This window comes from Callospermophilus lateralis, chromosome 11, assembly GCF_048772815.1.
Source record: "Callospermophilus lateralis isolate mCalLat2 chromosome 11, mCalLat2.hap1, whole genome shotgun sequence".
Taxonomy (NCBI): Eukaryota; Metazoa; Chordata; class Mammalia; order Rodentia; family Sciuridae; genus Callospermophilus; species Callospermophilus lateralis.
In genome coordinates this window covers 29,842,409-29,869,919 of record NC_135315.1, presented here as the reverse complement: position 1 = coordinate 29,869,919, position 27,511 = coordinate 29,842,409, and the positions used below count along the sequence as shown (strand labels likewise).

At 46.5% G+C, this 27,511-nt stretch overlaps 1 protein-coding gene across 4 annotated transcripts in view; it reads right to left on the bottom strand.

Moving 5' to 3' along the window:
• Hlf (HLF transcription factor, PAR bZIP family member) overlaps positions 1 to 27,511 on the bottom strand; it is a 50,139-nt gene that overhangs the window by 6,001 nt on the left and 16,627 nt on the right. For all 4 annotated transcript variants that reach the window (XM_076870758.2, XM_076870756.2, XM_076870757.2 and 1 more), the window contains exon 3: positions 1,917 to 2,137. In XM_076870758.2, coding sequence (XP_076726873.1) covers positions 1,917 to 2,137 — 221 coding nt within the window. The remainder of the gene's footprint in view (positions 1 to 1,916; positions 2,138 to 27,511) is intronic.

The window sequence follows — 27,511 nt, the reverse complement described above, 5'->3', positions numbered from 1 at the left end:
CAGTTTCACCTGGTCTCTTTGTTGCTAAGATTAGCTGGATTATTAAGCAGTCTTGCTCTTTGCTTTGATCACGTAAATTTGGAGACTCTGTGAAAGTCTGGCTGAAAGTTCTATCTAGTATTCAGTGACATCCTTTTAGACTACCCTCCAAAAGACAGGAAATCCATATGGAGAGAGCCTCCTGATTTAGGATAAGGTATGAGGCTCTGAAATACACCTAGAATTGGATCACTAAGAACACAAGACCGTGTACCAGGCATCCAACTAAGAGTGTGCCAACTTGTCCTGGATCTAATCCCACCGCACCCTGGTCTCATCCCATCCAGCCTGACTAGTTTAGATTTTCTGACTTTTCAGCACACACTTTCCTTTTTTGACTCTCAGGGTAAGGGCCCTTGCTGTATCCCTTGTCAGGATAACATGCTGCAGTGACCTTTCTGGAAATGAGACAACCTGGGAGCTGGCCTTACTCTAAAAGTAGAGTTAACCTCAGTTCCCCTTTCTGCTTCTCCATTTCCTCAACTGCAAAGTGATAACGCTGGACTAATGGATCTCTAAGGTCCCTTTCATCCCTGACATTTTCCCATTCGCAGCAGTTAAGGTAACCTCAGATATGTGGATGACAACAGTGAGTTAGATCTGCCGGGTACTTCTTCTTACTGTGTTCATCCTAGATTTTAAAAAGCAGCAGGAACTGGACTAAGTCAGTTCAGACAATGTCCCAAACTCCCCTTTTCCTGGCCCAGGAAAGTCGACACATGAGCATACTTAGATTTGAGAAATGGGAGTCAGATGTTAGAAAAGAGATAATTAAATATAGTTTCAGTGCCTTGAATATGTACAATCATATCTACATGGTCCTCTTGATTGGAAAGAAGAATATATTCAAAACAGTTCTATGAAATGGCCGATTAAAAATGGTTCCATGCCGGGCACAGTGGCGCACACCTATAATTCCAGCAACTCAGGAGGCTGAGACAGGAAGATCGTTGAGTTCAAAGCCAGTCTCAGCAAAAGCAAGGCGCTAAGCAACTCAGTGAACCCCTGTCTCTAAATAAAATTTGAAATAGAGCTGGGATGTGGTTCAGTGGTTGAATGCCCCTGAATTCAATACCAGATACAAAAAAAAAAAGTTATTCCATGTTGGTATTAGTAGACATGGCATGATTTTGGAAAGAATTCTCATCCTAAATTATGACTAAATATGTCAGATTGATTTTGTCTTACGTTGTATTCAATTTCCTAAGGTAAATCTGTTTCCCCTTATAAATAATGTATACCATTGAAGATATCAGGGAAACCCAATCTAGAATCAGCCTTTTGTTGGGGTGCTCAAGTGATCACCACTTGCAACTCAAAGTGAAGGTAACATATAAACAGTGTCAAGGAGTCTACCAGCTTCATTCACCTTATCACACCCTGGTCACCCCAGGTTGGCCACGTGAAGGGAAGTTCTATCTCTGGCTGTTCATTTGTGAGGCCTTCTGGGAAATGGTAATAGTTATCCACAAATTTGCAAAAGGCAGATAATGGTTGGAGGACTATGAGGTCCTGATATCCTTCCCAGGGTATTTTCTTTCTCTTTCCAACCTTGAAAGATTGGGGTTTTTAAATAGGAGATATTTCATGGTTTTCCCTGCAGAAGGCAGCAGGTGTCTTTCCTTCCTAGGCTTGACATCAATCTAACATCTTACTATTTCTCTTTATGTCTGTTCAGTGTCAAGACATGAAATCATCTTTCAGAAGACACCCAGAGAGGAAGCCACAGGCCAAGAAGCTACAAGCCACCAAACAAGGTCAGAAACCCCGTGCCCTTCATTCATTAGCTTATGTGAGCTTCTTGGGGTCACCCCTTGCATTTGCCTCTCGATCCCACTCTCCATTTTCCCAAAGCCTGATTACCAGTTCCAATTTACCTTCAGATCATCAGGGATGAAGACTTTGCGAGCTTTCTTAATCATGGGCTGTGGCTTCAGTTCCTCCTCAGAGAACTTGCGTTTGCGAGGGTCAAACATTTCCTGGCCAGGGATGCTGGAGAGGGCAAGGTCTGCTGGATCTGGCTCATAACCCACCGGGACCTGGATGGTGTCAGGATCAATGGGACTTGGTGTATTGCGGTTTGCTGGCAACAGCTGACCTGGAACAACACAGGAGTTTAAAATTCATGAACACTGCAGGGAGACCCTGCAGACCGCTACTTAATGATACACCAAGGTGAGTGGCAAGAGTCTCCAACTTATATGTGACCCTGGTGTCATTTGTCTTATTCATCTTCACCATGTTTCTGAGACCACAGCAGGATAAATGTAGACTTCACTCATGTCACATCAGGCAAAACGAAGACACACAAACACATCTTCACACACTGGGCAGGGCAGGGAGAAACTCAGTTTTAAAAACACATATTCTTTCTTTCCCATTGCACGTTCACATAGCTATGTGTTAGATGGACTGCTGGCTGTGGTGGACAGAACAGCACGGTGTCTATCTTCAAGGTATCTTCCAGGTGAGTCCTGGGGAACAGACCAGTAATTAGCCAGTTAAGATAGAGTGTAGGTGCTGGGATGGAAGTTAGGTCACCTGTGGTTCCAGAGTGTGGGAAATGGTAACAGGACACCATGGGGGTTGGGGAGCTCACCATGGAAATGACACTTGCCATAGCTGCATCTTGAGAGAGTGATTTGCAAAAAAAAAAATCATTTTTCAGGAAAAAATGATAAGGCAGCGGTTTGCCTTTTTGAGGAACCACAGATGACCTCCAGGAGCTGGAAGGCTGAATTCGAAGAAGAGATGGAGTTGGGAAAGCACACATGCAAGAGATGCGGCCACTAGTAAGGATATTTTAAAAGGGCCTGAATGTGACTGAAGAAGCCTGGGTAGTAAAGACAGCTGAAGTTTGATGAACAGACTCAAAGAGTGTCATGAAGGAACTGAAGGGGGCACCCCTAGAGACAGATCAGATACAAGTTCACCGCAATAAACCATGCACCCATGGCAGTGGAGACAGCGGGAAGGGGGCAAGTTCAAGCATAGTTAACAAATTAGAAAGGACACAATGGCGACAATCTACCCTCCACTTGACAGTTGTACAGGCTAAACCACCGAAATGCACAAACATCCCTAGAACAATGGGTTTATTGTGTTTCTGAATATGTCTTACTGGTGAAAGTGAACTTAATAACAGACCCACCTGTTTATGCTGGGAGCTCTGAATCTTAACTTCTAGTGTCACCTGAATTTTACAATTGCTTCTTTCACGCCCAGAAAACAAATGAGAGGACACAGCATGGCTATTTGGCTCATCTCCTCTGCGTCCTCACTGCCAATGATAGGTCACTATGTGAAGCACCCTTTAGGTTTCATTAAAAGCTACCCCAGGTTGGAGCAGAAGCCATTGGCTTGCATTCTAGCAAAACTGTGAAACCATGCTTGTCTGTTTTTTTGGAAGGGCCTGGTGGGGAGCTTGCAAAATGAGTGCTCTGGGTGACCTTTCAGGTCCCCGCTCTGCTTTGAGCTATTTGCAGCCTGCTTGCCAAAGAGGAAGAGATGGGCCCCGAGGCACTGGCAGGGGACGGGGATTTCTCATTAGCCAAGCTGCAGCTTAGCTCCAGCTTCTGGAGACTGCTGGGATCTGTGCTGGATGGTGTCAAGCTGGATTTGCTCTTGTGCTGCTTGACATTGCCTCAGAAAATGAACCACATCTCAAACGGGGGTTTTATTTTCCTTTAAAAACTCTCTTTGAGCTTAACAACAGAACGACCCAACGCTCCCTCACTACGACCCCTACCACCACCCCACAGGCCAGTGCACCCTTCCCCTACCTTCTCAAGCATCTGTTAATACTTCCCAAATGCAACTGCTCCAAGTTACAAGATCCTCCTTTATACTTCAGTATTGTACTTTCATGCTATATTAAATATTCTTAAGCCACACACACACACACACACACACACACACACACACACACACCCATACCACACGGTCTTTCATTTCATCTCCACCCAACTCCTTGCCATGACACCAATTCAATGTTCAGCTTCTACAAAGAGCATTCCCGGGTTTTTGGTGCTCTTCTGAGCTGCTGAACTATGCCAGTCATTCATGGTCATTCTAACAGAGACTTTCCCATTTAGGTAGTTCTTTCTTTTTCGAGCCCTTTCCTCCAGGGGAAGCAGGTCATCCCTAGCTGCAGAATGGAGAAAACCTGACTGGACCATAGCCCAGGTAAAAATGGCTTCCCCAGTGGCAAATGGTAGATGGCAAAGGACCGTGAAACAAAGCCAAGGCCTTTCTCTCCCCCAGAGACTCTCCTGCCGTCTTATTTATCCATATTTTTTGTTGAATTACTTCTGCTGGACTCATTTCCCCCCTTTATTCCAAAAGGTCAATAGTGTCACTGGGATGCAGGCAGAGGAGCTTTTGTTATTTTTTTCCTACCTTTTGTGGATTTAAAGCATCCTCACGTAAAAATTGTAGGTTTAAGAATGTATCAGTACCTTAACTTTTTACACCACCCCAAATATCTCCTGCAAAATTTCAAGTGCAGAAATGTATCAAGAAAGCTAAAGTCCTAGGTCTTACTATTCTCTTCTCTCCCAGTCCCTCTCCCGTCACTTCTCAGAGGTGACCACCCTCAACCACTTGGTGTGAACCTCTCATGCCTTGGTTCTTACACATAAGTGATTTAAGCCAAGTGGGATTATACTATCCACATATCTTAAATTACTTTTTCAATATACCCAACATACCATATGCAAGTTCCCACATCAGTACAAATAAATTACCTTGTTCTTTTTAAAGGCTAAGCAAAAGTCCAGAGTTTGGACATAGGAAATTACCTAACCATTCCCCAACTGATGAATTTTTAAATTATATATTTAACTTATATAATAGTATATAATATATATAATATAGTATATAATATATAATAGACCTAATAGTTCCAACAGTTCTAGCTTCTCTGAGTTTTTTTGGTGAATCATCAAGTCTCCCTCTAAGAACAGTCGTGGCTTCTTAATGTTTATAATTCCTACATTCTTTTTAAAGATTTTCAATCTCACTGCATGAGCGACGATTTTCAATCTCACTGCATGAGTGACGCTCTGCAAGATCTGAGGAGTAAGAGACCAGGAGACCAGTGACTCCTGCTTGTCCCACACTCCAATGAAAAATGCTTTAAATGCTTCACACCCTTAAGTAGGAAGCTTTATTCTAGAATCCTAGTAGATATGGTTGGGCAAGTTAAGGCAGTTCCACCCCTCCAGCCCTATTGTATTGAAATAATGTATTAAGTTTTCTCCAATGCTTTTTTAGCATCCGTTAAGATAACCATGTGGCTTTTCTCCTGTTTGGGTGAAGTGTGAGCTTGGTGTTTTCCAGGGCTGTATTTGAAAGATCCCCAGTGATACCGACAAGATCAACCCGGTTACACAGACTCTGCAATTTATGGGACATTGTTTTCTTCTTCTAAAAGCATCTTGATGAAAGTCACTTCCAGAAGGACCAAGGAGGATTTCTGGAGGAAAGGGTGGAACAAAGAGCTTAAAGAAATCTGGAAAGAGATTAGAACGCACCCTCAAACCCAAGGTTGGTCTCCACTTTTATCACCAATTAGGTGTGACTAAACCTCCAAAGAGTACAACGGAAAATAGGATGTTCCTATTGCTTTCATACATTAACAGGAACTTAGCAGCTCATGTTCAATTAGCTGATTAGGTAACAGTCATCAGTGAATGGGGACAGCCGCAGTCTGCGTTCTCAATGTTTATTTTTTTGTTTGTTTGTTTAATTTATGACTGCATCAAAGTAATAAATTACAGTTATATTCATTACTCAATCCTCAAGGCTAATTGCAACCCTTCTGATGTGCTCCTTATTCAGGCAGTTAAATAAACAAAGCATTAAATTTGCAGCAGTCACGTCAAAACAGATACCATAGTCCAGGGTTTATCACTGATTAGCATTAGTAGGCGGAACATGATCCTATCACGAAAGGCTGAGAGAAGAGAAAATGGTTTTTATTGGGGCCAGAGGTTTCCCTTTAGAAAATTGATGGGTGAAATTCCTGTGATTCAAAATTTGCTGCCAGATCATTCTCTCCTGCCCACCTCTCCCCTCCTCCCCACAATCAGTTTGGTTGGTGGCTTGTCATGATCTCTCAGACCACAGATAGTCATAAGGTGGGTTTGAAATAGCTTCTTTTACCCTCTTGGCATCCCCAGCTTTCAAAAGAAAACCACCATCAGGGCTCCTTGCTTGCTTCAATATAAAATGTCCCTACCTCTGAAAATATCTTCAACAGACCAGGAACCAACAGGCACAGTGGTACACACCTGTAATCCCAGCAGCTTGGGAGGCTGAGGCAGGAGGATTACAAGTTCAAAGCTAACCTTAGCAACTTAGCAAGACCCTGTCTTGAAATTAAAAATAACAAGGGTTGGTGATGTTAAGCACCCCTGGGTTGAATCCCTGGTATCAAAAAAAAAAAGAAAAGACAAGAAGCTAATTAGCCTAGGAGACTAGGACTTAACAGAATCAATAAAGAATGCTCACATGTATACAGAGATTATACATGTGAGATTAATAAAATCTCATAAGAACATCCTAAGGATGTTGGCTTTCTGGACTATGAGGCCAGATCAGTGGTGTCTATTCCAATGGCAAGACCTGTTTGTAATCTCATACAACAAGCACTTTGCAAAGATAGCTGTGTCCTTACGGCCAAAGGTCTCATCCACGTCCTATCCCCTGTGATCTTGCAATCTCAGGAAGAGCCTATTTCCCCATCCCTTGTATCTGGGCTGGCCAACAGAATGTGGCAGAAGTGATAGAAAGTCAGTCCCAAGGCTGGAACTAAAGAGCCTTCACACGTTTCTGCTGATTCTCTGTAGTGTGTCTGTCACCACCATAAACCTGCCCCATCTAGGAGGAGGTAGATGATGTGGAGTAAGCCAATCTAGGTCAGCTAAATCACCTTCTCCCTGGATGTGTGAGTCCACCAAGGTCAGAGGCACCTGACTGACACACAGTCATTACAGATGAGAGAACAACAAACGCTATTTGTGTGTGCTCCTGAGTTTGTGTAATTGTTAAACATTCTCTTGGCAATGGATGACTAACCCGTGAGCTGAGCTACAGTGTATGGGGTGATGTTTACAATCACATTTACATTACAGCAGAATTGAAATGTATACAGTTAAGCTGAAAAGTGAGTCATACTTGGGTTTGAATTCTGATTCTGCCACCTGTACATTATACACTTGAACATCTGGGAATAAAAGAATCATAAAGTACCCCTCCAAATTCTAACAAAGTCAGTTGGGAGAAAGAAGTGATTGGTGATCCCCCTCCCCATTTCCCCCTTGTATCTCTACATTCCAGTTTCCTCACATGCAAAAGGAGATTTGCATGCCTGCATCACTGTGTTGTGTGGGAAATGTATGTAGAGAGGTCGAAGTGCTTAGCGCAATGCCTAGGACCTGATGGCGCTCAATGCATGATCTGTACATCAACAAATGCAAAATACAAATACAATGATCAGAAAAAGTTTGAAATAAATCATATATACACTACCCCCTTGTTTAAGCCAGCACATCTGTCCCCTGACTACTGTATGTCCTTCTGTCTTCCTTCCTTCCATGCACATCCCTATGGTGCTAAGCAACTGCCAGAAGATATTCTACAAATGCGCATGCAGGCCACTTCCCATATCAAGCCTTCAAAGGCATTCCTTTGGCACACGTGATAACATTCCAGGCTCCCTTGGTGGCCTTCCTTCTGCTCCTCACACACCCCAAGTGTGACCATCCAGGCTTTAGTACTTAGTATTCACTGGACCTACAACATTCTTCCATCTGTCCTCTGCCCGCTTGGTCCTTTTGATCATTTGGATGCCAACTTCAAGGCCATCTCCTCCAATCCTCTGCTGTCCTTCTACCCCCACTCACCGCCAATCTACCACGTTTTATTTCCCTTATAGTATTTATCTCCATCAACAATGATTTTTTGTGTGTGACCTTCCTGACAAGCTCCCTCCACAGGTGTGGAAACTCCAGGGGACAGGGACCTTGTCTTATTTACTGCTACAACCCCAGCTTCTAGATGGAGCTTACATGAGGGGGACAGTACCAGCTACTGAGCAGCCGAACACAAATACCCCCACAAGCTGACAAGGACTGTGTGGGGACTGTCTTTTCTTCCTATTTTATGTAATTTTCCAATAAACAGTAATGAGCATTTCAAAATCAGAAAATGAAGACTTTGTTCGTAAATCCTAGACCTGGCTTCGCTTTGCACACGCCCGTTCCTGCAGACTGTGCTTGCTAAACACTGCTGAGAGAAGACCACTCAAGCTGCTGGAAGAGGAGGAGGAGGGAGCACCAAAGAGATGGAGGGAAGTGGGGTGGAGGAAGAAAAGAAGGAAGCATCCAAGGGCACTGCTCTGGCTGCAGGCCAACTGCTTGACCCACCCGGGAATAGAGCTGATGGACCAGGCCGGCCTTGGCCTAGAGGCTCCACCTCCAAGGGGCCACAGCAGTGGAAAGAAAGGCTCGAAGCGGGGAAGGGAGAGGGTAGGAGAGATGTGGGCAAAGGTTAAATTGGAAATGATCCTTCTGAACTCAGCAGCTAGGGAACTGTCACAACTCTGATGTTTTCTTCTAAGTGTCCTGAGCATTCTATGGTTGATATGCTGATTTGAAGTCAAAAACAAATCTCTCTCACTTACTAACACACACACACACACACACACACACACACACGCACGCACGCACACACCCCTTTGTGCCACGTGCAGACATGGTACCCAGTAAGTGCTCGGTCTAAGACCACAGAACAAACATACTGAAAGGCCCACTGTCAAGACGCCTTTGATCTCGGTGGCTCTGATCCAACAGCTCCCTTCACAGAGTAACAGGCTGTCAGCAGAAATAAGGGGAAAATACGGTGCTGAAACGCCAGCTCAAACCTCACGTGTAGACACAGGGAAGGGAGCCTGCTACCGTTTACTGTAAAGGCGGATGCTATGAAGTCCTGTGGGCGGGCAGGTTCCTGGCCCCCCGAGAAATCGGTTAGTAGTACTAGTGGGTTACAGGGTGAAGCCCTTCCTCCAGCAGGCCCCTCAGGCCCACCATCTCATTTAATCCTCAGAACAACTCTACAAGGGTATCCCCATTTTCTAGATGTGTTAATAAAGGAAAGGAAACAGGTAGTTCAAGATGAGCTCAGAGAGGCTGACTCTAGCCCCAGGTTGCCCAACAGCAGAGGGAGAAACAGACGCACCTTCTGATTCTTTAAAATCCAATTTCTACATCATTCAAAGGCCCATGGATGGGGCCCAGAAGCCTGCCCCTGTCTCAAGGGCAAGCCAGGGTCGGTCCCGCATCAGGACCTGGACTCACACCTTTGACCTGCGTGACTCTGAACCACCAGCCAGTTCCACGCCAGGTCATTGTACCCCACATCTGTTGAGAGAGAGAGAGTGGAGGGCCAGAGATGTGAAGCCACCCGCATCAAGTCCCACAGCAGGAAAACAGGAGAGGTAGGGTGGAGCTCTGTCTCAAGCCAACCCACCCCTCACCCATGCTCTTTCTGTCCCACTTCACTTCCCCCTCAGAAGGGCAGAAGAGGAAGAAGAAGAAAGGGAGGGCTTTCCAAGTCCCTCTTCTCTATCCCAGCAGGTTCCTGGTCAAGGGCTGGTCCCTCAAAGATGGACAGCCTCCCATCATGGACAAGAGCCCTCAAAGGGCTACAGGTAATCAGGCAGCCCGTCCTCTGTTCCTCTCTCCCTTCTTGAACCTCCTCCTCTCCTCCTGAATGGCAAGCTGGGCCAAGGGCAAGGGCACATTGAACAAAACAACAGCTGACCCACAAGGCCAGGGGTCCTGCCCCTGAGACGTCTCACAGGCTGGCATGCGTGAGGCGCCTCTGGATGCTCTGGAGAGCATGCCTGGCTAGGGGACGGGCGAGGACTCCTGGCAGAAACGGTCTGACTACCTACCCTCTGTGAACAGGAAGTTGGCTTCAAAGGTCACTTCATGGGAGAGGAGTGTCTTAAATCTATAACCTTAAGTTATTAATAGGATGATTAATGTTTGGTTTGGGTTTGGGCAACGGGACAGCTGGAACACGGTTCTGAGGCTCTGCTGGGACCTGTCCCGTGGAACCAGCAGAGTTCATCAGAAAACCCAGGCGAGCTTAGAATTCATCAGGGCTTTGCCCACACAGAGCTCTGTGGCCTGGGGCCAGTTACTCTGCCTTGCAGAACCCTGTCCCCTCACCTTCCAAGCGAAGGAGACAAGACTCCCCACACAGGGGAAGGCCCCCTGGTCTCCTGCAGCCCAGACTTCCCTTGCGTCACACCCTGGCTCCCCTTTTCCTTTTTCTCAGCCCCAGCGAAGCCTGACTGTCATCACCGAGCGTGACCCTGTGCCCAGGACAAGCACTTTGCCCCGGAGTTGTGCATGAGTACTCAACATGGCCATGACTTGACTCGGCAGCTTCTGACTTGGCAGGAGTTTGGAACCGGATGAGCAAGGCCTCTTGTTCCAAGGGCGTTTGTCATCACGCTTCTTGCCAGTGCTGTCAGCAAAACCTGCCTCCTTGAACCCACGGAGAGGTGAGACCAGAGGAGCTCGCAGCCCATCAGAAGTCAGTGCAGTGGGGACAGAATGGGGGTCAGGCAGGGCATGGGTGGCCCTTTGGTCCTCCCACCATTGCCCTGGAGAAAGGGCAATAGAGCTCCCTCTAGCTGCTCTTCCCTGGGTGGAGAACCTCTCCCTGGACATGGGAGTGACAGGAGATGGGGCCCATGTGGCTCTGTGGCTTTAGCATTGGCATCCTCCTTCTCTATAGCTGTCTAGCTCCTCTGGGTGCAGCGGAGGGTCTGGCCAGAAGGGAGCTCTCAGTGCCAGAAGTACGGTACCCCAGCATGAGGTTTCCTTCAGAATATCTTGCAACCCCGGCTCCCCAGAGATGGGTTTGGAAGGTTACACATGAGAAACGAGAGGCCCTGTAAGCCCCCCTCACACACCCCCATTCACACCCCCCCATGTCCTGCCCCATACTCCACCCCAATGTTTAGAGCTCTGGCGAGACAAAATAGTGTTTCCTCTGCCCTCCTGGGGAATGTGTAGGGTGAAAGCTCGGGAATGGGAGGGTGTCAGGGAGCCCACTGCCGGGTGCGCAGTCCTTCAACTGTTCTGCGCAGCAGTATCCCTTCTTAGAGCAGCCCCATCCCCCTCCAAGGTTGCCACGGAGTCGGGGTGTAATAAAAAAGCTATTCCAAGCCGCTGTGCACAACTCCATATGCTAAAGAGCAAGCCAAAGAGACAGCTAAAGGGGACAGAGTGGGGGCTCAAGTCCAGCATTCCCTTCGGCCCTCGGCAGAGCCCACTGTGCCAGGCAGGATAGCATCAAGGCCCCCAGCTCTCCAGAGAGGGGCTCTGTGGGGAGGGCCTTCTGTTTTCTGTACCAACATTGGGACTTAGCTGGACTCTATGCCACACACCTATAGCTTTCTTGTGCCTTCCCAGTGACCCTATGAAATGGGTAGGGACAAATAGGCATGTTTGGCTTGTAGAGAAATTGAGTCACTCAACAATTTACCCAGCACCTCCTAAGATGGGCCGACTTTTTCCCAAGCAGGGAGACGTGCTCTCCCTTACCTGAAGTCTATTTTCAGAAAGCGGCTCTTTCCATTTTTAATGACAACAGGCACTACTTGAATCAGCACCACCCCGGGTCCCCAGAGTCCCTTTAATCCTCTGAGTTGGTGAAAATGTGCAGGCCTAAGTCATTTGAAACCTGCAGTTTTTAAAGTGCTGCCATGGCTGGTTATTAAACTGACTATTCTCTTCCAGGCTATGTTAAGTTTTCGATTATGCATCAGAGGAGAGAGTGAAGCAGGAGACTAAACAGGCGACAGGACCTGCTGATCTTCCTGATCTTCGCTCAGGACGCCACCCCGAACAAAGGGCCCCGGGCTCTCCCCAGCAACACCCTTCCCCCTCTCCTGCCACCCAAACCAAACTAAACAAAACGGAGGAAGAAAAACAGGATTGTTTTAAAGTCTGCATTTCCGGCTGAAGGTGAATGAACAGGATTCAGGTGTGTCTAGAGTCTGGCTTCTCAAGGAGATCCACGTAGGTTCTCACCAGTAGGAGAGTCTCCAAGTCAGCGCCCAAAAGCAAACATGCTTCTCCAAAGCCTCCTGGCCTTGGATCTTGGCCAGTGCTCTCTGATTCTCTTACACCACAGAGTCCTCAACGGGTCTGTGGACTGCTTGTCAGTCACAGCCTCCAGTCTTGCTGCCATTAAAACCAATGTGCTTATACCAACGTATCCTCCAACCTCCTGCAGGTCCCCTCGGACCTGTGAACCACCTATTTCTCCCATAGTGTCTGGCTTTAAACTTTAACCACTCCGCCTCAGGCAGGATGGAGAAATGAGCCACGGACTGGAATCCAAAGGCCCCAGTGGTTATGGGAACCTTGGGGAGACTCCATGAGCCTCCGTTTGCACACCCTTTAAATAATGGCTTGGGACAATAGAAAAGGCACCTTCCAGCTGTAGCAAGAAACTATTTGGGGATTCAGTAAAGGCTTTCTTTTGTTTCAAATCCTATCACACAGGCCAGGCACAGGCCATCTCATGGGGGACTTGGACTACTGTATGACCTGCCCACCTGATCTTTCTGCCACCTTGCCATCCCATGTCCCAACAGAAACACCAGGTTATTCTCCTAGAGCATCTTCACCGTGTTCCAAAACAGACAGCTTCCCACTGCTGCGTGGTCCAAACTCAATGGTAGCTAAGGACCTCTACATTGCTCTTGTCATAGACTTTTGGCTCCAGCCAGGTTGGTCTGCCTTGTCTCTGGGCACTCTTGGTTCCTATCTTCTCCACCCCTACTTGTTCAAACACCCATCGAGGTCTAATTTAAGCCCTTGTCCTCCTGACTATCCCAGTGTTGGTGATGGCTCCTGATAACTTCTCTCATACTTAATGCCTGTGCCATTTTCTACCTAGTATATGCCAGCATAGAATTTATATCAGATTTAGTGATTCTGTAACTTTTAAGCAATTATCTATTCTCAAACTTGATAGAGAATCTTTTCAGGCAAAGGTCAAGCCAAAGTCCTGTGCAGATGATGATTAACAAAGGTTTGCTGATTAAAACATTCATTTGCATAACCAACTCTGATTGGGCACCTGCTCTGGGCTAGGCTCTGAGAACACGTAAATGAAACCCAAGCTCTGGGAGCCTGCAGCCTGGAGGTGGAGACCGGTCCAGGTGGCAAAGACATAATTAAGAGTGTGAGGCGCTAAGTGCTATGAAAGAGCTTTGCCCAGGGATCCAAGGGTGGGAGTTCAAAGGTTGATGGCTAAGTCCAGATCTTTGGAGACAGTGCATCAGGAAATGCCTCTGAAGAGGGACTTGGCATCTTGGCCAAGTCTTGAAATTGGCCAAGCAAGCAAAGAGATGAGGAATGATCAAGGTAGAGGAAACAACGTATGTGAAGACACAAAGGCATGAGAGAATCTGTGCACCAGACAGAGTACTGGAAATAGCTGATGGCTGAAGCCCAGAGGCAAAAAGAGGAGAAGAGCGAGTACTGACAGCAGAAAAGCAACCACCTAAGATGTGCAGCTTTGACCCTGGAGGAAATGGAAACCATTGCTGAAATCAGAGCAAGGGGGGGTCACTTGAATGACTCCTCTCCAGAAGACTGTGTGGCCACTCAGCAGAGGTGGGTTCAGAGGGGAACCAGAATGGGCCAGGGCTCAGTCACATCAGGGATAAGGGAATGGGTGGGTTCCGGAGTTACTCAAGAGGTGGGGGCAATCTGAGTATCAGCCAACTAGCTCTGGGGAGGAGGAAAGCGCCAAGGTTAGCCTAGACACCTGGACAGGAGGTGATGTCAGGAAACACAGTGGGGTGAGCACACAAGGAGGAAGAGAGCGCTAAGCCTTCGTGGATTCCTAATGGAGAAGAGGAGCTTGGATGACAATGGCCACAGCTTCATGTACAGATCTGCACTTTAGAAAGTAATATTAACTGGACATGTGGATGTGATAATCCTGAGTTCTCTCCAGGAACAAATACAGAGTGAGGAGATCAAAGAAAATGCCCTGGGACCCTGACATTTTAGGGACAGGGAGAAGAAGAGTACTCTATGGAGGGTAATTAGAAGAGGCCAGAAAGGTAGGAGGCAGATCAGTATTTGGACGAGCCAGAGAAATGGGACTCACCCAGGAGAGGTCCTCCTAATTTGCATGGACAGTCACTGAACTTCCTAATCAAGTAGTCAACGACGTTAGTATCTCCATTGAAGAATAAGAAACAATGAAACTAAAGAGATTCAATACTGCACCTAAGGTCAATAGCTCATGAGTTGGAAAACTTATATTCAAAATTAAAGCTAACTTCAAAGCCCTGATGTTCCTTCTATACTTCCGCTCCCACCCACACAGGTCTACTCACATCAAAGATGCCATTAATACAAAAAGCTAGTGTCTAGAAATTTCTTTCAAGCCACACTCACAGGTTTCCTACATGAGGCTGGCATGCAGGGGTTCTGGCATACTTTTTGTGATGTCTACTCTGCATTCTCTGGGGGGGGCGGCGGTATTTTGAGAGGTGATCACAAGATCGTCTAGGCAGGGGGATCCACCTAACTGATGGAGGGTTTTTCCGTCTATGACACCCAATCCCTAACACTCCCACATCATCTTTTTACCTTTTTATTTCTTGGTCTGGAGTGTGATATTATAGAGGGAGGGAGGGAGGGGAAGAGAGAGAGAGAGAGAGAGAGAGAGAGAGAGAGAGAGAGAAGCAGATGGAAGTGCCTGTAGAGATGTCTTCATAGCCTACAATCAGAGACATCTGCTCCATCAGCTATGAAAACAACACAGGATAGGGGCATTCACCTTCTCCTTACTAGGTAATGATAATTCTGAAAGGTTAGTAAATAATTGCTGTAGGCAGTGGAAGCTGCCTGGAGGAGGTAATGCTAAGTCAGGAATATGGACTCTGGGGGGGACTAATCAACGACCTTCCAGAGTCAGCTGGTACCGAAACAAAATGGATTTCATGACCCCCGCCTCTGATGTGGGGTAAGGTGAGCCATCTCCTAATACGACCCGCCTTTGCAGTCACCAGCTGTACCTAAATATTCACTGCAAAGCTTTATTATTGCCCAACTGGCACACACCTGTGTGATGAGGTGGCGCAGGAGGAAGTACGAGATAACAAAGTGACAGCTAGCTCCTCAGTCCTTCAGGCAGAGGGAAACGGAGAGCACGGAGCAGCATACATGGTTTACAGACGTCTGTGACTGGAATCCAGGGCAGGTGCGTTTGAATTTTACCTTCAGATGCAAGCCAAGACTTGAGGAAGAGAATGCTTGGGTTTTCTAAATAAACTCAAGTCCCATAGAGAAGAATTTCCCAACCACCAATGATTTAGACAAGTAATAAAAATAGAGGAGTTTATTAAATCTTGTTCTTTCCATCATCATGTTGGCAAGGGAAAAAAAAAAGAGAGAGAGAGACAGGTAAATTCTCGCACACATTTATAAACCTGCAGTAATTCAGACTTGATCTACAGTCAGACAGTTCTTTTATATACACTAGAATAATATTCCAGACCAATTTCTTAGAAATGTGTTGTTTCAGAAAAACTGAAAATTTCCAGCTTGCTCTAAGATTAGCCAAGCTCAACCCATCTGGCTGGCTCCAGCTCCATCTCGTCTATGAAGAAGTCTCCATGGGACAAAAAAAAAAAATCTGCCTTTATATTTCATAGGCACAAGGTGAGGTTTGGGCACCTCTTAGGTAAACAGAAATAAGACATCACGTCATCATCATCAAAGATTCAGACCTTTTTTCACTCTCCAGCTCCTCAAACCCACTGCGCACTGGAAGGAGATCCACAGTCTGAAATCTTTCCACCGACCAACACTATCCCAGCACCTCTGAAATTCTTTGTCATTTCAAAGTGTTGACAAACTCTGGCCTGATTGGCTTGTATTTCCTAACACAAAACCCCTTCAGGGAAGGCAGTTCTCACCTAATCATGGGAGCGAGTTGGCTGATAAGGAGACCAGCAGGGAAGACATGCCAGGCAACTGCCAGCCGAGGGCAGGGGTCAGTTTCCCCCAGAAAGGAGGAGGAAGAGGAAATGCTATGAGATGGAGACAGAGGGTCGACAGGGAGGCAGGGCAGCATGTGTATGCAAGTTGCACTTGCTTTCCTAATGCCATAGAGCAGGGGACAGTGTCCCAGTCCCCTTGGTCTGAAGTTGATGTTCTAGAGGGAGAGAGAGAGAGAGAGAGAGGGTAGCAGATGGAAGTGCCTGCAGAGATATCTTCATAGCCTACAATCAGAGACGTCTGCTCCATCAGCTATGAAAACAACAGAGAAGGACAGGGGCACGCGGAGGATGTGTCCCGGAGGACAGGGGCATGCAGAGGAGGAAGACAAGGCTTAGCCTCAAAGGGAAGTATTGAAGAACTGAAGGCTGGTGATCTTTTTTCTGAAAAGGGTTGTAAACAAGGCAATCATTGGAATCATTTCTGAAGTTGAATAGATTATTGGGTTTTCTAGATTTCTGGAGAAGAGATATTCATACTCATTCATTCACATTCATTCTCTCCTCCCTTCCCCCACCTCTGCAGCCTACCAATAGAAAGGGGACACCTTGAATTCTCAAAGCTGCCAAGCTATGTACCAACCTGGGGACACTTCATATGGAAATCAGGAACACCAGCACTGACTTTCAATATCTATAAACTCTACCTACTTCTAATGGGATGTGAAGCCACACCAAAAGGAATTAAATAATTCTTTCTTAAAAGCCTATAAAAAGGGGGCTGGGGATGTGATTCAAGTGGTAGCGCGCTCGCCTGGCATGCATGCGGCCCGGGTTCGATCCTCAGCACCACATACAAACAAAGATGTTGTGTCCGCCGAAAACTAAAAAATAAAATTAAAATTCTCTCTCTCTCTCTCCTCACTCTCTCTTAAAAAAAAGCTTATAAAAAGAAGAAATGGGGGCTGGGGTTGTAGCTCAGTGATAGTGTGCTTGCCTAGCATATTTGAGGCACTGGGTTCAATCCTTAGCACCACATAAGAATAAATAAATAAAAAGAAGAAATGGATTAGGACTGAATAATGAAAGAATAAAGAGAAAAGTATCAAACAGAACCTAGGTGTTACTTCTCTGGCTCATGCTGCTTTCAGTACACCATTTTAATAAATATAGATCCACTAATGTTTACGTCTGTGTAAATACAGATCTCCAGTGTAATAGGGATTTCGGAAGAAATGAGTCATTCTATTTCTCCCACCCCACCACAGTATGGGAAGTCTTGTTGCTTGTGTCTCAAAGGACATACCATGGCATCATCCTTAGAAGCAGCATCTCCTTCCTTTACCCAGTCTGCAGCCAATATTCTCGGCCTTGGTTATAGATCAGATTCACCTGTGGAACCTTCTAGTCATACAGCTGATCAGCACCCCTACCAGCTCCATCAGACCTGAACATGGGGCCTGGGTTCTATTATTATTATTTTATGAAAGAAAAAATACCTTTCTCACATGATTTCAGTGGGAGTGTGGATTAGTTCATTCTTTTGGAGACTATACACTTTGATCCTGCCATTCTACATACAGGAATTAAATCATGCATCTGCCACAGAAGTGAACAATGGCATCTGTGGCAGAAACCAACCTAAATGCCTAGAGGTGAAGTTAAATTAAATTATGGCAATCCACACAATAGGATTCTATGCAGCTGGTTGATCTAGAAGTACTAATATGGAAAGAGCTCCAAAAGATATTAAATAAAAAAGGCAAGTTGCATAACATTATGCATTATACGCCTGTAAGTGTATGTACATACATTTCCATATTCCTACATAATATATACACACCCACACATTAAAGACATACATATGTATATACAAACACACACATATACATACATGCTTATAAAGACAATAGAAATGTTTGGAAGAGTATTCAAGAAACTGCTGACACTTAAATCCAAGAATGGAATATAGGAACTCCAGCTATACTCCTACATAGTTCTGACCTTATTTTACAAGGACCCTATCTTACTTCTGTAATGAAAAATCCTTAAATAATTTAAAAAAATCTCCACTAGTAGTTCTTATGTGAGGCCAGACCTGAGAAATGTTAGTCTAGAGGAAATAGCCTCTGTGGATGTAAGGAGCTTGCAAACTACAAGCTTGCTTGTAGGGAAATCAACCACCCACAGGGGGAGTTTATGCCATGTCATAAGTATGATCTACCAGAAGGTGGCGCCGCAGAGGCAATCACTCAGGGCTTCAACCAAAACTCTTTGACAATCAATTTTTCATGAACCCCAATCTTCTGCTACTCCAAGGACTATTTTACTTATGCCCCCAAAGCATTCGATGCTACTTTTTTCTATAAAGGGAAGTTTACACACATGGATGCCATATGTCTGTATTTATTTTTTTTCCTGTAGAAAATCCATACTTTACGTTACTTAATACATTCAAATATCACATTGGGAAAATGTGTCTCTGCAAAGGGTTGGCCATGCCCACTCAGGCCTCCTCCTTTCCCCTCCTCACTGTTCCCTGTAGTCTTTGCTCTGGTTTATGCATTTCCTTATCTTATTCCAGAGTTGATCCACAAAGTCAGACGGCAGTGAGTCATGTGGGGTGTTGGTCCTTTTAAATTTGTCCAGATTTTCAGCCCAAATCAGGTGCTTCAGACACAGGGCAGCCCAGGGCAAGAGCCACGAGCTTGCCTGCCCTCCCTCCCACTAACACTGATGTTCTGGAAGTAGGTGTGTTGCCACAGCAACTTTTAAATCACATCAATTATACCGCCTCTACCCTCCCAGCATCTTTAAGCACACCATGTTTGAGACACGTGGTTCACTGCCCTGGAGGTGCAGAGCTGCAGGGCCCTCCCCTTGCAGCAAAGTCCCCCTTATCTGGGTTGGGGGAATAAGCCGCCTGCCCAGATGTACATGTGTGTATATTAACCACCATATAAATTTTTAATTCTCTTTTATTCTCCTATTTTTTATATTTGCAGGCCATATCCCATAGTACTCTGCTCTGTGAATTACCGGTGCAATGTAATCAACTCTTAATATCAGTCAAGGAAAACTCAGCGGGTCATTTATTGTATTCTTCCCTATTTTTTTTTAATAATTGTAGATGGACAGAATACCTTTATTTGTTTATTTTTATGTGGCGCTGAGGATCAAACCCAATGCCTCACACAGGCTAGGCAAGTGCTCTGCCACTGAGCCCCAGCCCCGGCCCATGTATCTTTCCTTTTTGGCCATATCATTTTTGCTGATTCTTCAATACGTAAATCAAGGACCTTCTTCTCTCTCTTCCTCCTTCTCCCCGTTCAGAGCTGGCCATTCTTTTCTTCCTGGTGTTACCTTGCCCATTCTCTCATACCACCTGTCACACTCCATTTACAATTATTTATCTCTTTGCAATTCACAAGTTTCTCCAGTTCAAAGGATGACATCTTCCTTATCTCTGAATCCCCAGCACAACTCAATGCCTGGTAAACAGTTGGCCCTCCCGGCCGTGGCCAGAAAATGAATACATGGCCTCCAAACATCCATGCATGGGGTTCTCCATTAGGGACAGGGAAAAATGGCATGATGACTGGGTCTCTGACTCAAAGGCCTGAGGTCCATATATACACATGCACACAAAGGCTCCTGCAAAAGGAGAACACAGAAGGCCCATTCCCTGAGATTTTTCTTTCCTCTTTTTCAGATCCAAGAAGCGCACTGAAAGGGAGGCTTCTCCATATGGAGAGAAGGAGCGGAGCCCTGAAGAAGGAAGCCGTAACATTCCTGGAGTCTTCACAAGGCAGCCTGACATCTGGTCCACACTCGGGGAAAAGAGGCCACATCCTCACATGCGGAGCTATTTTTGCATTCTGAGCTGCTGATGCCTCGCTCGTAGAACTTGCCTCATACACAGGAAAGGGAAGGGCACTAATATTTACCAAGTGCTGGCTACGTGTCCCCAGAAGTATCTCAAAAGAGCCTCCTGCCCACGTTGTGTGTCTGCACAGAGCACTCACCAGGCATGTCTGAATAGCACACGGAGGGGACACTGAGTAAGCACCTCCCTCCCCACACCCGGCTGACGGGAAAAAGCACAGCTGATACCCAACTGGGCCATATATTCACGTACACATCTTGGTAAGGTCTTCTCACCCAGCAGATTCTGACTGAGTAGGTCCCCCTGCTGTGCTAAGCCAGATCAGCACACCCTAGGCACAGGGCCATGGATCCTGTTCTCTTCCATGGACTGTGCTGTGGGCTCGCACCAGTGACCTTGGGAACACAGCAGCACTCCGTGTTCCTAACACCCCTGGGCCATCTCTAAATCTTCCTGGAATGCTGTGTATCATCTCATAGTGCTTCTTCTCTTCTAAGACCAGATCCGAAGGAGCTTTGACTTTGAGAGTCATGCAAAAGCACAGAATTCATGTTTAAATTAAACCCTTCATGGTTTAAAAATAGAATCTGTGTGTGAAAGCTAGCCTCTCTGATCTTTAAAACTCAATTCCCTGGAGCTGGCTGCAGCCCTCGGGCCTTCATAATGCGCCTTCAGGTGTCACTTCTTTGCTCTTTAGTTCCTCCACCTCTAGGTTCCCAGAACAAATCTATGATGATACCATTCCATCCACACAAGTGTCCCGACGGTTCCAGAAGTCTTGCTACCTTCCGGCAGCAAAGAGCCCTCTACTGAGAGACGGAGGAGGGCATCGGCCAGCTCATGGGCTCTGGTGCTAGAGGCCTGGCGTCCTGGCCTGGCCTTGCTGTCACTCACTGCTCACTGCAACATTTTGCTAACTCTCTGGGCCTCAGTGTTCCCATCTGTCAAAAGAGATAATAACAATACCTACCTACTACTAATACAGAAGCACCCAGAGGTAGCTCAGAGATTTAACATAGTAACACATATCAACCACATTGTGTCGAGCCCAAATTACAATAAGCACTGAAGCAGGACTAGTTGTTATTGTAATGTTTCCTTTCCCACCCATCATATGATGGAAGTTCTATATTCAGAGAAAAAATGGTGCAGAGTTGATTGCCAGAGTCAGGGTTTCCCAGTCAGGAGCAAAGAGGGAAGTGCTGCTGTCTCTCCTGGGAGCGCCGTACTGATGGGCATGGCCCCCCGCGTGGCTGCAACACCTAGCAGCCATTCCACTGGCAACCCCTGCATCTCTCCAGGCAGGTGCAGCTCCTGTGTCCTATGCACTGGCCCTTCTGTTGATGTGGAGGCTGCTTATCTGTTGTTTGCTTTTCTTCAGCAATGAGGAAGGGAGCTCTCTACCCCAGGCAGGTAACCCCTTGGGTTATTCAAGAGAGATGCCTTTTACATTTGGAACAAGACATCCCGGAACTCTGGGTTAACTGGCCTCCCACCCTGTGACAAAGGGTAACCCGGGGGAATGTGGAATTCCAATGAACCAGGCTGAAACCAGGCTTATTTATTAATACAATGGGTGCAAAATGCTAGGAGGGATTAAGAACGGAGAAAACACACTTCGAATTATTGCAGTTTGGCCTTATGAATAAAACATGTTTCTTTTATTTAAAAAAGTTTCCCAAGACCTCAAAAACAGATCTGTAATGTGGAGATGAATGAAAAAGTGAATTTACATGTAGACATATCTCTATCTCATATATGTCACATCATTAATTCTGGGTGATTGGAATAAGGACGCTTGCTACATTTTTTTTTTTTTTTTTTTTTTGCTTTTCTATATTTTAAGTCATTCTCAAAATAATTTTCAAATGCTTCTGTCGTATGAATAATCTTATGCACTATTCTATCCCAAGAACTTTGCTGCTTCATCCTGGGAAGAGAGATGCTATCTTCTTAACCTACTAAGAAAGCCAGGCCCCGTAAGCTGAATGGCAGCAGAAAAGGCTTCGGAAAGCATCACCAAGGCCATCGGGTGCAGAGGCTCACATCATATTCCCTGCTGTGGGCACCTGGGGCATGCGGGCCTCTGAATGGATTCTGCGTGGGGAACAGTGAGGTCATCCCAAATCTGGGAACACCTCTTCTATCCTTGACCTCTTGCTGTCCAGGCAGTGAGCCAGGAGGGCAGCTCCTACGAGCTGCGATTGCTCATGGAGTGGCACCTGGAAGCCCCGGTCCTCTTCAGCAGGGCCATGTCTATTTAGAGACCATAACTGCCGACCAGTGTGGGGAGAAGCACCATTCTATAAACCAGTGGAACCATATGCCCAGAGAAGCGACACCCTAATGTGCCTCATGGAGAGGCATCCTCCTGCATCTGTTAAGAAAAGCCATGTCACTTTCAGAGGTTCTAAAATCGATATCCCTCTGCATTCCTTCTTCCCCTCGCCCAGCATGGAACTACTCTACTTACGCAGGTAAAATTCCCATTGAGAACCTGTGGGCTGAGTTCTAAAACTTCTTACAAGTTAGCTGGGAGCATGCAGGTGGAGCTGCTGACTTCCAATCACATCTCTGAGATGAAGGGGTAGAAAACTGGGGGTCGATATCACCTTTTATTTGTAAACACCTAAATACTCTTGTCGGAAAACTCACTTCATCCTCGTCTTTTAAACAGCCAATCAGAAAACAGTAAAATGTTAAGAAAGGCAGCTCGTGGAAGCATCATGGAGGAGTCCCGAGTCTGTCCCCAGGGGGGTGTCTGCACTGCACCTCTTCTGACACTGTGTTGACTCAAGTCCATCCCAAAGAGTTCACTGCTCTCTCAGGACCCTTTGCAACACTGAGCATGTTGAAAAGCCTCGGCCCGCACAAGTGCTTGTTTAAAACCATTTCTAATGAAAGTACCATCTTTGTTGTTTCATCCAATCAATGCCTATTGAGTACCAGCTCTGGCGGAAAGCAGGTGTTCAGGTGCCACCAACAGAAGCCCTGTCCCAGCCTCACAGAAACTTGCAATTTAACCACAGCAAGTCAACAAGGGCCCATCCTGGGGTCCGGGGTGCTGTGGGAGCCACCCTGCTTTGTGCACCAAGACAAAATCCTGCAGGATTCAATGACTGTCTCTGGTGTAAGGAGAGGCCAAATTCAAGCCCTACAACCTAAATGACTGATTTTCAAAGTATTCCAGGTACAATTCATTCTGAATAATAATTATCCTGCTGTTATAATGTACTAAGGAAGTGCAATGTGAATGGTTTCAGTTAATTATAAAATGAAATTGTGTTCCCTGGTCCTTCCCAATGAGTACAGGGGGTAGAAGTCTTACGGTAGCATTCTGCAGGGTGGCAAATGGCAACTAGCCAGGGATTACTCATTCACCATGGCTAATATGCCAAGCAGATAGTCCACACGTGAAGGGAGAACTGATGCTTGATGCCGACTTATGTGTGACTCTCAATCATCTACCAGAGCTTTTATTGATTCAAAAAAAAAAAAATGTGATGATGGGGCTAGAGGAATAGCTCAATGGTACACTGCGTTCTTAGTATGTGGGATGTTCTGGGTTCAATTCCTAGCAGCAAAGGGTGGAGGGGGAGAAGAAGAGAAGGCAGGCAGGGAGACAGAAAGAAAATGTGACTTTAGGAAAATATCAGTGTCATTTATGAAGGGAAGGAGAACACAGCTCCAAACTTTGGAACTTCGAGTGTTATCGCTCGACCTTTCAGAAGACCTCTTTGAAAGTGCAGGGAGACTTCATCTCTCCAACAACCTCATCTAACCTCACCTGGAATGACTAAGGTGACTGCAACGGTGTTCCTCTGTCAAGTAGCACTCCCCCCTACCCAGCCCAGGAGCTAATGCACCTACCAGCCGTGTGAGAACCTGGCATTATTTTTAAAGCTAATTACCAGCAGGTTTTTTGAGACAGGTGGAATGGGTCGCTGTCAGGACCTTCTGCAGAGTAAGGAAAGACCTTGCCAGCTGACGGCAGGAGGCTGCATCCCAGCTCCTGAGATTCTGGGCCTCCTTTGCCACCACGGGGGCCCTCCCAGCAGTGCCCTGTCTTACGGAGAACAGCCTGGCGTGTGCATCTGGCTGGGAGAGATTCGCTGAGTCTCGGCTGGTTGCTGCTTGGCTGCTTGGGACTGAGAGCAAAAGTAACCTTCCAAAGCAGTGAATTCTAGAATCGGAATAAGACTTGGCACCTGAGTGATTGCTAGGGAGTCTGTGGGTTGGGTTGATGAGGAAGAAAGTTTATTTCCACAAGAGGGGCCTCGTTCATTGAGAAAAGAGAAATCCCTCATATTCCAATAAACCTGTGTTTGTTTGTTTGTTTGTTTTTTAATCATTCTAATAGGAGCTTAAAAATTAAAAAAACAACTTTATTTTCAAACCCACGTGAGGCTTTAGGCAGCCACCTAGAAGAACACCGTATGGGGCAGGGAAGGGAAAATACCCCCCAAATTAAATTACACCTCCTTCCTCCTGATGCCTGTTTTTGAAGTTAGATGTTTGTTTTACTAAAGGCAAAACAGCCAGCTTGGTCCCTGAGAGGAGGGAGATAGAGCTGGGAGTAAGGGTGGAGGGGGAAAGTACAAGGGGGGGAAAAAAGAAATCGAAATAGACAAGTAAGGGAAAACGGAATGGAGGAGGCCAGTTTGTTTATTTTCACAGTGTTCGCCATTCTAAGAAGGCCTGCTGAAGTTCCTTCCTTCAATGGCTGGCTTTGGCCCAACATTCGAAAAGTCTTAGATCTTTGGAAAGAAAGATTTGGACAACAAAGTTGTTTTATCTGGGAGAGTAACCAGTTTACCCAAGAGTTCCAGGACTTTGGTTTTGATGTTATTACCTTGGCCTAAGTTTCTCTGTCCCAGGCGGGAGGTCCTGGCTTGTGTTTACTGATTTTGCAAGGGGAAAAGGTGGCCCTGGGAGTAAAGGGGCTTCTCTCAGGCAGCTGCCGCCGCCTTTAACTGGATCCTCTTCGTACCTGGGCACCTTGAGGATGAAGGTGGGGGAAAGGCGAAACATTTTCTAAAAGTCCTCTCTTCTCTCCACACTCTCCTAAGAGGGAAACAACACTTCTCTAACTTACTCCCCAAATAGACACCGCCGTGGATGTTCTGCCAAGGAGTGATGCGAAAGTGTGTTCCGAAGTGAAATGTAAGCTTGGCCCGGTGCCCAGCTCTCTGCTGTATTTTGCACAGAGAGCTGCAGGCTGGCGGGCCGAAGAAACACATTTCTCTCCACGTGACTGCAAGAGCCAGGCAGCCCAAGCAGATTTCTTTGTGTTAATAAAATGTGATCTCTAGACTGTACATACACACTAGCAGCCCTGGGAAAACGTGAGCCAGAGAGAAAGACCCAAAGAAACCCATGATCCTGGCTGAAAAGGGACAGCAGCACTCTATTGCACCAAGGCAAGGGGACTGTGGGCCCAGAGAGTGCAAAATGAGAACACTATCTGTGAAAAGACTCATCAGGGGCTAGGGCAGATGCTGCTTGAGGTACTCCGCTGAACCCATCAAGCAGGAGCCTGTGCAAATGTTCCCTCTTCTTTGGGCTGCACACCAAAGCCTCAGTGGATACTTGCTTAAGATGGAGGGAATACCTAGGATCCAAGATACCTCTCCCCCAAACTGAGACCATCCCGAATATGGCTGGAGGTTAAATGGTACAGATTCTGATCTGAAGGTACCGTGTGACAAGCACACTGATTTCTACTCTCACTCCACAGGGACTCAAGTAAATGCAGTCCACGTTCTGTGAACCAAGACAACCATGGGGGACAATCACCAGCTACCCAAACAATCACCAGGGGACGGCCTGGGTCCACAGGCACTTGCTTTAGCAGGCAATCCCTGCCCTCACTGCCACTGTGGCCTTGGTCTCCAGTGGCCTCAGGAGGGATCCAGTGCTCAGTGTCTCAAGCTTGTCAATCTATATTTTTGGTGGGAGGAGGTTCACAGGCTGAGGAGGAAAAGGGGGATTAGCAGACCTTGCTTACTGGGCCACCTTTCAACATATTAGATTTCTAAATCTCTAGAACCTCCAAATCCACTGTGCCTTAGAGCCAACTTGAATTTCCCAATTTGGAGCATGCATTAGGGCCGGGGCCAGAAAGCTGTCGGGGTACAGAAGCAGGAACCCAGGGAACTTATGAACCTCTCAGGGATGGTACTGGAGAATGCAGAACTTCACAGGTGGAAGAGTAGAGGGTCAGGGAAGGAAATGCCCCTTGGTTTCCCTTCCCTGCTATAAGTATCCCAGCCCCCAGCTCCCCAACCCTGGAGCAGGCAATCAGCCGTAACCAGCTAATTAAGGAGGAGCTGAGTTGATGGGTGCCTCCCAGGCCCAGGTAAGCCTTCACCTTGGTTAATCTGCAAACTGGCTAGTCAGCCTCAGGATAATTGAAAGTTAATGGTATGCAGGACTCAAGTGCAGTCACTGGGAATAATGAAAAGAGCAGTAGCAGAGGAAATTGGGTCCACTCTCCGTGCACTCTTGTAGCTTCTCCATAGACAATGTTTAACCTCCAGCTCACCTCACCCCACTGCCCAACACACTCTTGGATTGACCCCCTTGTCACACAGTTGCCTGGATCCCAGGGAGCCCATAGTAAGTGCTCAATAAAAGTCAGTGATTACAAGTCCACTGGTACCATTCCTGGGTTTCAAATCAGGAGGCTGAGAGGGCTCAGGCATATTTGGCTAGCTACAAGCAACACACTGGGGCACTGCCAAAAGCACTACTCTTCCCCTCGAATGTTCTTTACAGAAAAGAATATCTGAAGCATTCAAACAACGCCAGCAAAGCAGATCAACAGCGCAAAAGCGTAAAGCACATTCCAAAGTTGAAGAGAAATAGAACTCAGATGATCTGTCCCACTAACATGGATAATTGAGAATCACCCTCAAGCCTGAGTAGAACTGGCAAATTCTCCAGGGCTCCCTTAAAGAAAGTGGCCACACTTCTACTTTAAATTCAAGATGGCAACGTATGAAATATATGGCCCAGTTTCCAGGGAATCTGCAGCCATGCCTCCGGCCACAGCCTCCCAGGACCTGTGGTCTGTGGTTCCTTTGATGGAGCAGGGGGCACCCATGCCTGGCTCAGCTCAAGCATCCCTGGAATTACATGCTGGACTCTAGCTTCCTTCTAACTTGCAGTTCCTGTCTTGTGACCATGGAACAGAATCAACAGACATTCTTTATTCCATTCTCTCTGTTAAGTTAACCAGAATAAGCCTCCTTTAGAGAGTAAAACAGAACGTGCCGGAGGCTTAGAAAAATACTTTTCCAGGACACCGGAAACAATACTGGCCCGAGTCCTTGGTCTGCTGCCCAGTGCAGGGGACAAGTCCTGAAGGATCTTCCCAACCTGCTCTGGCAGGGCAGCAGATACCTGGCACCAGGACTGCCCCATACCTAAGTTCCTGGCAGACATCACTAATTAATTCCAGAACTCTTTCCACTGATCCCAGACCACGAATCTTCCAAGATCCCAGAATCTTCCAAGGTGACAATGCCAGGTAC